Source organism: Pelecanus crispus, chromosome 7 (genome assembly GCF_030463565.1).
Source record: "Pelecanus crispus isolate bPelCri1 chromosome 7, bPelCri1.pri, whole genome shotgun sequence".
In the NCBI taxonomy this organism is placed as follows: domain Eukaryota; kingdom Metazoa; phylum Chordata; class Aves; order Pelecaniformes; family Pelecanidae; genus Pelecanus; species Pelecanus crispus.
This window is the reverse complement of record NC_134649.1, coordinates 19,109,260-19,118,455: the sequence shown is the minus strand read 5'-3', so window position 1 is coordinate 19,118,455 and position 9,196 is coordinate 19,109,260. Positions and strand designations below refer to the sequence as shown.

Here is a 9,196-nt window from a genome sequence, read left to right as displayed (position 1 = left end):
GGCAGGCACTAGATGTACTAGCGTTTTTTAAAGGCTGAGAAGGCACCTCACGCCGCCAAGGCCAGGGCAGCTGGGCACACCTAGGAGTAGAACCAGGTCCAAGTTTTGGGCTCAGTCCCTCCTTACTTATCTATCGTCTGTCCGGTAGCCACTAAAGCAAGCAAGGAGGATGGAAGCTGCAGCCCCCCAAAATGCCTTTATTTCATCATTGGGAAAAATGCCAACAGGTGAATGTTTACAAACAAGCCCAGTACGTGCAGGTGGTGTGTGCTGTCTGTGGCTGCGGTAGTTGGGGGAGTGGAAATGCTGAGCATTTTCCTGTGGTGTAAGATTAGTCTTGGCTGTAATGTCTCTCTAAGGAGCTGCTCTAATTAATGCAAAATGCTCTAGTTACTACTTAATAAATACCGAGGCCCTTCTAAATAGTGCAAAATTAAGAGCCTTTATCTAGTAGTAGTGCCTACAGTTGAGGTACGAGTTAACCTTTCAAACACTTTGGTGCTTCCTGGCAGTGGCCATGTTAGGGACATGTGAGGGAGCAGAAGGTGAGGCCCTCCCTGGGTGCCGGAGCTGCCTCAGCGCTAAGGCCCCCAGCAGAGGGAAGATGGCAGAAAAGGTACCTTCCCATAAAACCGCTGCCAAAGGAAGGGCAGGGTCACCTGGTCCACATGCGGCACTCGGCACTCCTCCGGGCTGACCTCCTCTCAAAACAGCACCCATTTCTCTCCTGTCTTTGTGGCTTGCTCCCCAGTTAGGCACCGGCACAGCTGAACGGGAGATAAATGCTGACTGCCTCCGGGCCTCGGCAGCTCTGAGCGCCCTGGGGCAGCCGGCGGAGCTGGGTCGCTGTTTCAGGAGTCTCTGCTAAGAGCGTGGAGGAGCCGCTCGTCCCGCCCGTGACTAGCGCGGCGCTGCGGGAGCCCAGTGGGGTGGGGAGTGGCGTGGGCACGGGGCTCAGCCCGGCCTGGCCTTCCCTTGCCTTGCCTTGCCTTGCCTTCCCTTGCCTTGCCTTGCCTTCCCTTGCCTTGCCTTGCCTTGCCTTGCCTTGCCTTCCCTTGCCTTGCCTTGCCTTGCCTTGCCTTCCCTTGCCTTGCCTTGCCTTCCCTTGCCTTCCCTTGCCTTCCCTTGCCTTCCCTTGCCTTCCCTTGCCTTGCCTTGCCTTCCCTTGCCTTCCCTTGCCTTCCCTTGCCTTCCCTTGCCTTCCCTTGCCTTGCCTTCCCTTCCCTTCCCTTGCCTTCCCTTGCCTTCCCTTCCCTTCCCTTCCCTTCCCTTCCCTTCCCTTCCCTTCCCTTCCCTTCCCTTCCCTTCCCTTCCCTTCCCTTCCCTTCCCTTCCCTTCCCTTCCCTTCCCTTCCCTTCCCTTCCCTTCCCTTCCCTTCCCTTCCCTTCCCTTCCCTTCCCTTCCCTTCCCTTCCCTTCCCGCGTCGCCGGGGCGAGGCGGGTGTGGGCCCCGCATGGAGGGGGGTAAAGCGGCGGGTGTCCCCCGCTCTGCCTCTGCCCGCGGGCGCGGCAGCCCTCCGCATGTGCGCAGTGCCCTTAGCGCGGCGGGACGCCCGGGCGGGCAGGAGCGCTTTGCCCAGGCGTCCCGTGAACGGGCTGCGATTCTCACGACGGCTTGGGCAAAGGGCGGGTGATTCCTCATTTTCTCTTTGTAAATAAAAACGCTACCTTCCAAACTGTACTGTGGTTCGGCTTGATAAATCTGGAGCCTTTTTTGTTGTTGTTGTTTTGTATTGTATTGTATTGTATTTTTTCCAAGCAAGGGTGCCAGTGCAACTCGCCCTGTAGCGCAAACGGACCCAGAAAGAGAGAGGAAGATAAAATGAATTTAAATTCCAAAGGGGTTTCAGTGCTGGTTTCCTAGTCCCCGAGTCAGCAATGTGTTTGTGAAAATTCAGCCTTTTTGTCTCTTAGAAAAAAAGGGCTAAATCTACATCGGTGGCCCAGTCTAGGTTTGCTATTCTTTGCATTTTCTATTCAAGTGAATGAGAGTGAATGAAGTGGCCTGGGACCCTTTATTTGATCTACTCAATTGCATAAAGTGACAGAATTCTAATATATTTGTTTAATGCTCTTCAATGGGGCTTTCACTTTCTAGCTTGCAAATGAAGCCTCGATCTGCAAAGTTTTGTCCTTTTTTTCTTTCCACCTTTTTTTTTTTCCTGGCAGAGAGACCATATTTCATAACTTGGGCCACGGTTTGAAGTGATTTCGAGAGGAGTTTTAGACTCGAAAAGTGGGAAATAAAGAAACAGATGTGAAGTTATTGTAAATTCTTATAGTGGGCTCTGGGGCTATTGTAAACCCACTGCAGGCGGTCCAAAGCCTCTCTTTTTCATGCTGTAATTGAAACATATTAATTAGATAATTTGTTGTTAGTTTAAAAGAAACAAATACAGCCCCTCCAAGGCTTCACAGCCTCGGTTTCTTTTTGTTAATAAAAACAAAACAAAACAAAAAAGACCCAACCCACAAAGTGACATTTATATTAAGATTCCGAGATAATTCGGCACTGAATTTGATGAAGCTGCTAAGTTTTTTCTCCCTTTCCCAAGGACCACTTTTGAAGAAAGGCTGGCTCATAAAACTCCCTCTCAGGGGTCGCCGGGGAGTTCTTTTCTCCCTACCTGGCACAGACCGCCCTTCCCCGCAAGGCGCGGTCAGAGAGAAAATAAATATTCTGGGTGAGAAAGAGCTGGCTTTCTTCAATAGAGGATTCAGTCTTGTGGGGTGGTGTCTTGTCACACGTCGAGGGGGAAGAAAACAAAACAAAAAAAAAAAAAAAGGAAAAAAAAAAAGAAGAGAGAGAAAGAAATATCCCGACGAGAAAGGATTCACATACCATGCACTGACATGAAGCAAAAAACCCGAGTCGCCAAGCACGACTGGGTTCGCGGGCTTACCTTGCACAGCCGGGCTCAGGCTCATCCTCCGGAAGAAAAGAGCTTTTGCCGAGAGCGAGCGGTCTCTTTGCATCAAGTACGCCTAGCTTATAACGTCTGGCTGGCAAATAAAATAAACAATAAAGAAAATCCGCCCCCCCCCCGACCCCCACGAAATGTCTAAACACGACGGAGAGCTGCCCCCCCCCCCCCCTTCGCCCCTTCCCTCCGCGCTGTTGTCTCTTGCTGTTCTATTTCAGATCTGTGTTTATTGACATTGGACTTGAGCCATTAGGGAGATTTAACAAGTCAAAGCAGTAAATTCTAGCGACGCGCCGAGCCGCGCAGTTGTTTGCCATAAGCGTCGCAACCTTTCGGGGAGCGGGGCGCGGGTGGCGAGGGGGTCCGCGGGCGTGGGCAGTCTCGGGCAATCGCGGAGATAAAGAGGAAAAATGGCACTTTAAAAGTTCGGTTTGCGAGTCTTACTCTCGGATTACGTAGCGAGGGAGCTATTGCACCTTTTGAAAATATTTTGCTTTGGGGCATAATCGTTTCGGATCATTATCTCCGCTGATTACTATATAGTTTTAAAAAAGACCCTGAAAGTGCAGCTTCATGTTCTTAGCCGAGCTCGGGTTTCGTCTTTGAGGATTTGTTCTGACTGCTAGATCTTAAAAGAAATAAAGGAAGGAAGGAGAAAAAGAGTCCTCGTCGTCTAAAAATGTAGGTCATCGCTTGTTTAGGAAAAGTTTGTCGAGTTATGTGTCCATTGATCTGCTGATAAGTTTTGAATGCTTTCTTTAGCTGATCGTGTTGATATAATCGTGGGTTGGACTTGATGAATGAGTTCAGTTGTCCCCCATCTGACAAGCTTTAGCAGCTTCATGCATTTTAATCAGCCCAATGATTCATGTATTTTCCACCTTTTTTTCTGTGTGTGGGATCCGTTCTCTTTAAAAAAATGGTCGCAACTGGATTAATTACCCCCTACATTAATCTTAAAACTTTTGCAAGGACCTTGCGGTATGTAGTAAGGAAATGGGGATGTCACTTGCGCTGTTTATGGTCCAGAAATTCGGAGAGCGATCAGGCAGAGACAAACCCTCTGTAACATCATCGCGGTAGACTTAGTGAATCCTGTGGGTTCATTAGAATACAATGTCGTTTTCTTGCTAATAAGCCTTTAAGTATTCGGTTGGCTCGTAACTGCGCTCTTGGCGCAGACTGCCTCATCTCTGAGACACTCATCTACTAATGTCACTAGATTGCTTCTGTCACTTTCAAGAGTTGCAGAATCCTTGTAAAATCCCTAAAAGAATTGGAGAACCCCACTGGAAGGTGCCCGGAATCCAGTTTTCATTACTTTTTGAACGGGACTGTATGTTGGCTTACAGAAGAACGGGTACAATTTTAAGCGTTACAATTTGCAACCTACCGTTTTTGGAAAGTGTGATCAATAGAGATGGAGAAATTATAGCAGTGGTTGGAGTAACTGCAATGCTTGAGGAGGTTTAAACGACAGGTAAAAGGCTACATACAGTAGCTCACTTTTCGAAAAAGATTTTGAGATGCCACTTGCAAGAAAAACCACAACTGGCAAAAATTCAGTAGTCTCCGTCTTAAAAAGTAACTCGTTCTTTAAAGATTTTTATGTTTGCTCTGTACCGTAGAAGCTCACTAATTTTTATACTTTTTAGAGAAAACTTAACTGGGAGTATGTAGGTGGTAAGTATAGATACACACAGGCGTAAATGTAATACGTGTTTATATTCGGTTTAAGTGTATAGGACACAAATGCATATATGTGTGTATAGATATATGTATAGATATATAGGTACAAAACCCACAAAACACACTTACGTATGTTATCTCTTCGGTAAACCGGCAATAATGACAATTTTATCTAACATGTTATGGTATGTTAATAACTATATTTATAGTAACCTCCCGTGAAAAGGCTGTTTAGATTATCTAAATATTGGAATAACATCATTCCTTTTTCATGAACTAATGCTTTTACTTTTCTCGTGTAAACTCTTTAAAAAGACAAATAAGAAACTAAATCTGCATTTACATATTTTAATGAGAAAATATTATTTGGACGACTAGATTCATAATTTAACGTAGACACTTTTTTAACCTTTGTCTTAAAACACACATGCTGGGAACAAGAACACCAATATTTAAAATGCCATGCTTATTCTGTACAGGAAAAAAAAAAGTAAAAATGAAATGTCTTTATAGTTTCAATAGACACTAATGCCGTTTGTGGTTCGGGTTTTTTTTCTTCTTTTTTTTTTTCTTAACTTAAGCAGTTCACAACAGAACAACAGTTCAGTTTCCAGCAAACTACCTAAAACTAGAAAGGAGTATATCAAACAAAAGTGCATTTTACACATTTTATAATCATTCCTATGCACAAACATTTACAGTTTCCCTATCCCCCTCTCTCGTCTGCAAAGCTCCAGCAGAAATTAGGACGACCTCCACAGTTTGTACCTGCTGATGTTTTACTTCTCCACGTTTTACCAGTGACTGCAGCAGCTTTTCTTAAGCTGTGCCGGGTTGTATGCTTGGCAACAGGTTTATTATTATTATTATTAGTTTGTTTGTTTTTAAGCTATGAAATAAATAGCTACAAAATTTTTAAAAACCCGAACCCTCAGCTCCCCAAACCTTCAGGTTAATCGGAAGTTAACAGAGAAATCAACTTCTCTTTCTCGTCCACCTGAAAGCCACAGTAAACCTCCACGTTACAACAGGTACCGCAAAGGGGACCTCAGCTGGTTTACAGTACAGACGCCAAGTTCCGTATTTACATGAAAGCAGGCGCTTTGTAAACAGCGTGGGTCTGGACTGAGCGAACGGGCGCCTTTGCGCTGCACGGCGTCCTGCTCCCGCGGCGCTCGCCCCGCACCGCCCCGCACCGCCCCGGCCGCAGGCGGGGGCCTCGGCGGCAGGGCCGCCCGCCGCCCTCCTGCCCGCCGCCCTCACCTGCGGGGCCCTGGCTGCCAGCGCTGCGCTCCTTCGTGGGGGCGGCGGGGCCCGCAGCCTTGCCCCGCAGCCTTGCCTTGCCCTGCCCCGCAGCCTTGCCTTGCCCCGCAGCCTTGCCCCGCAGCCTTGCCCCGCAGCCTTGCCTTGCCCCGCAGCCTTGCCTTGCCCCGCAGCCTTGCCTTGTCTTGCCCCGCAGCCTTGCCTTGCCTTGCCCCGCAGCCTTGCCCCGCAGCCTTGCCTTGCCCCGCAGCCTTGCCTTGCCTTGCCCCGCAGCCTTGCCTTGCCCCGCAGCCTTGCCTTGCCTTGCCCCGCAGCCTTGCCCTGCCCCGCAGCCTTGCCTTGCCCCGCAGCCTTGCCTTGCCCCGCAGCCTTGCCCCGCAGCCTTGCCTTGCCCCGCAGCCTTGCCTTGCCTTGCCCTGCCTTGCCCTGCCCCGCAGCCTTGCCCTGCCCCGCAGCCTTGCCTTGCCCCGCGGGAACCCTGCCCTGCGCGCAGGCGGAGGCGCGCCCGCACCCACACAAAGGACACGAGCGCTTCCCGGCGTTTCCAAGATCCAGGCTCTTGCTTGCTTGGAGGCTGGAAACGCCGCGGCTCCCGTGCGGCGAGGCCGCAGCCGCCTCACGCTGTTTGCGGTTTTAGAGATCGGTCCCATGCAAACCCCTGCTCTTCCCCAGACAAAGGAAGGGGAAGAGGCATCGCCGGGCCAGGCTCGCCTGGTGCCCGGCAAACCGAGGATGCCTGAAGTACTTTTGGAAAACTAGTGATGCATATGGCAGTTCCTACCGGGCGGGGAGGGGGGCGGGCCGGGTCGGTTCGTTTCGCCTCAGGAGAGCGGAAAACAAAGTTCAGAGCCGGGGAAGAAGCCGAGACGCGAAGGAGGGGCGCGGCTGAAGGGGCGAAGCAGCGAGGCAGCTCAGGCGAACGGCACACCTCTGTTGCCCGCGGGGAGTTGTCTCTGCTTTCGAGGAAAAGAGAGGAGAGGAGAGGAGAGGAGAGGAGAGGAGGGGGGAAAGAAGCGGAAGGAGGGAGAGAAGGGAGGGAGGAGAGCTCCGAGGAAACTTTTGGGAGCAAGGGGACGGCGGAGTCCGCGCGGGCGGCCCGGGTCAGTGCACCGCCACGGAGTGCAGGGCGGGCGCCGGGCTGGTGAGAGTCTCGCTGGGGGTGGCCGGGCTGCTTTGGCTGGTGGCCGTCTGCGAGGACGTGGGGCTGAGGGAGGGCGGCGAGTTCGAGAGGATGGTGGGGATGGGCGCGGGCAGGGCGGGCAGGGCCGGCACGGCGGCGGGGGTAGGCTTGATGGGGACGGGGATGGCCGGCAAAGTCTGCCCCCCATGGCAGAGCGGCTTAATGGGCACGCCGTAGGCGCCGTACTCGCCGCTGGCCATGGAGATGGGGGTGGCGGTGTCGATCATGCCCGAGCCGTACATGTGGGGCCAGCCCGTGCCAATGGAGCTGCCCACCGTAGTCAACTGGTTGGGGAGGGGGTAGGCGGCCGGCATGGGCTGCATGGTGGAAAAGGCGAGGCCCCCGGGCATCTTGTACTCTCTGGCGATGATGTTCTCGATGGCGAAGGGGTGCTTGAAGCTGGAGGGCTGGGACACGCCGAGGTTGTACGTGGACATCTGGGGCAGGTGGGTGCCGGTGGCCGCCAGGGCGCTGAGCCGCAGCTTCGCCTGCTGCTGCAGGTACTGCGCCGCGTCCGCCGGCTTGCTGGGGGCCAGGTGGTCCGACTTGACCACCTTGAAGCGCTTGCGGCGGCGCAGGAAGCTGCCGTTCTCGAACATGTCCCCGCAGCTGGGGTGCAGCGCCCAGAAGCTGCCCTTGCCCGGCTGGTCGGGGCGGCGCGGGATCTTGATGAAGCAGTCGTTGAAGGAGAGGTTGTGGCGGAGGGAGTTCTGCCAGCGCTGCGTGTTCTCCCGGTAGTAGGGGAAGCGGTCCATGATGAACTTGTAGATCTCGCTCAGGGGCAGCATCTTCTCCGGGGAGCTCTGGATCGCCATGGCGGTCAGCGAGATGTAGGAGTAGGGAGGCTTCTGATCGCTGTAAGTGTTTCTGCCCGGGCGAGGCATCTTCGCTAGGGGACCCGCGGAGATCTGCAGAAGGGCAGCGACAAGGAGGGGGTCGGGGGTGCGGGGGGAGAGGGGTGAGTCCGAGAGGATTTGCACCGACACCCGGCCGGGGCCGCGGGTGGGTGTGGGGCCGGGCGGGAGAAAGAAGGGCACGGGGAAGGGGCACGGCGGACCTCAGCCCCCGGGGGGGCGGGACGGGGGCAGGGGAAACCCACCCCGGGCTCTGCGCCGCCGGCGGGGGAAGAGCGCTGCGCCGCTCTGCCGGCCCCGGCCTCGCTCAGCCTGACCTCCCCGCAGCAGCCCGCGCCCTCAAGTTGCTCTAGCGGTAGCTCTGCCTCCTGGTCTCGGCGAGGAGGAGAAGGGGACCCCCTCCCATCCCCTCGTCTCCCACCCCGCTCCACGCCGGCCCTGCATGTGCCCACCTTAAAGTTGTTGGAAGTTGACGGTCCGCATCCGGGACGCAGCCGGGAGTCCGGGCTCTTTCCCACCCCGCTCCTCCGGCGTGCCTCTCGCTCCTCTCCCGGCCACTCTGCTCCGGTTTAGTCCCGAGGAGGCAGCGAGCTGGCTGGGGTTTGGGAATCCTCTTGTACACCCCTCCCTTCTCCTCCGCGGGCTGAATCAGCTTCTTTTACACCACCGGCAGCTGGACTGTAGCAGAGGCTTGTTTGCTTCTCTGCAGCCGCGATGAGCTAAGTAGTTGCCTCCATGTCCTTCCTCTAACCATCTGATAGTTTTATGTGGTGACATGAGCAGAAAAGACCCCTGTAGAGGCGCTTCATTAATGTGCCACTTCTTTGCTATCATATGACAATCGCCTTGGGAGCAGGGGGAGGGGAGCGGGGAGGAGGGGGCTGGAGAGAAAGGCATAATCTGGTTTCATTTACACCTATTTACATGGACACCTTGGGCCAATGGGAATCATTTCCATTTGAAGACAAGGCGAGGGGTGAAAAGGCTCCGCCAGCGGAATCGCAGTGCGATGGTACCCGGTGGCTGGGGGTGGGGGGGAAGGTATGCACTAACCTCTCTGTGGACTTTGCAGGAAGCTTAGTCTGCAATTCACACTTACAAATGGAGGTACTGAGCAGTGGGATGTTTGACATGGAAATTGCTTGGCCGTGGTATTCTGTTTGTTCTGCATTGTTATCTGATTTGTATTGTTGGCTAACTTGAGGCGAGCCTTTTTCCCTGTAACGAGCGACTTTCTCTTTGCCAAATCCGCTCTCCCCGAGCGAAGGTTCTTTCGAGGAGAGAAAA

At 53.4% G+C, this 9,196-nt stretch overlaps 1 protein-coding gene across 1 annotated transcript; it reads right to left on the bottom strand.

Moving 5' to 3' along the window:
* Positions 1 to 6,976: 6,976 nt before the first annotated feature.
* Positions 6,977 to 7,939, bottom strand: FOXB1 (forkhead box B1). Its single transcript, XM_075714473.1, has one exon. It carries the CDS (start codon positions 7,937 to 7,939, stop codon positions 6,977 to 6,979), a length of 963 nt encoding a protein of 320 aa, XP_075570588.1.
* Positions 7,940 to 9,196: the final 1,257 nt, after the last annotated feature.

Coding starts and splice junctions, on each gene's coding strand:
- FOXB1 (XM_075714473.1), bottom strand. CDS start 7,939: ATGCCTCGCCCGGGCAGAAACACTTACAGCGATCAGAAGCCTCCCTAC.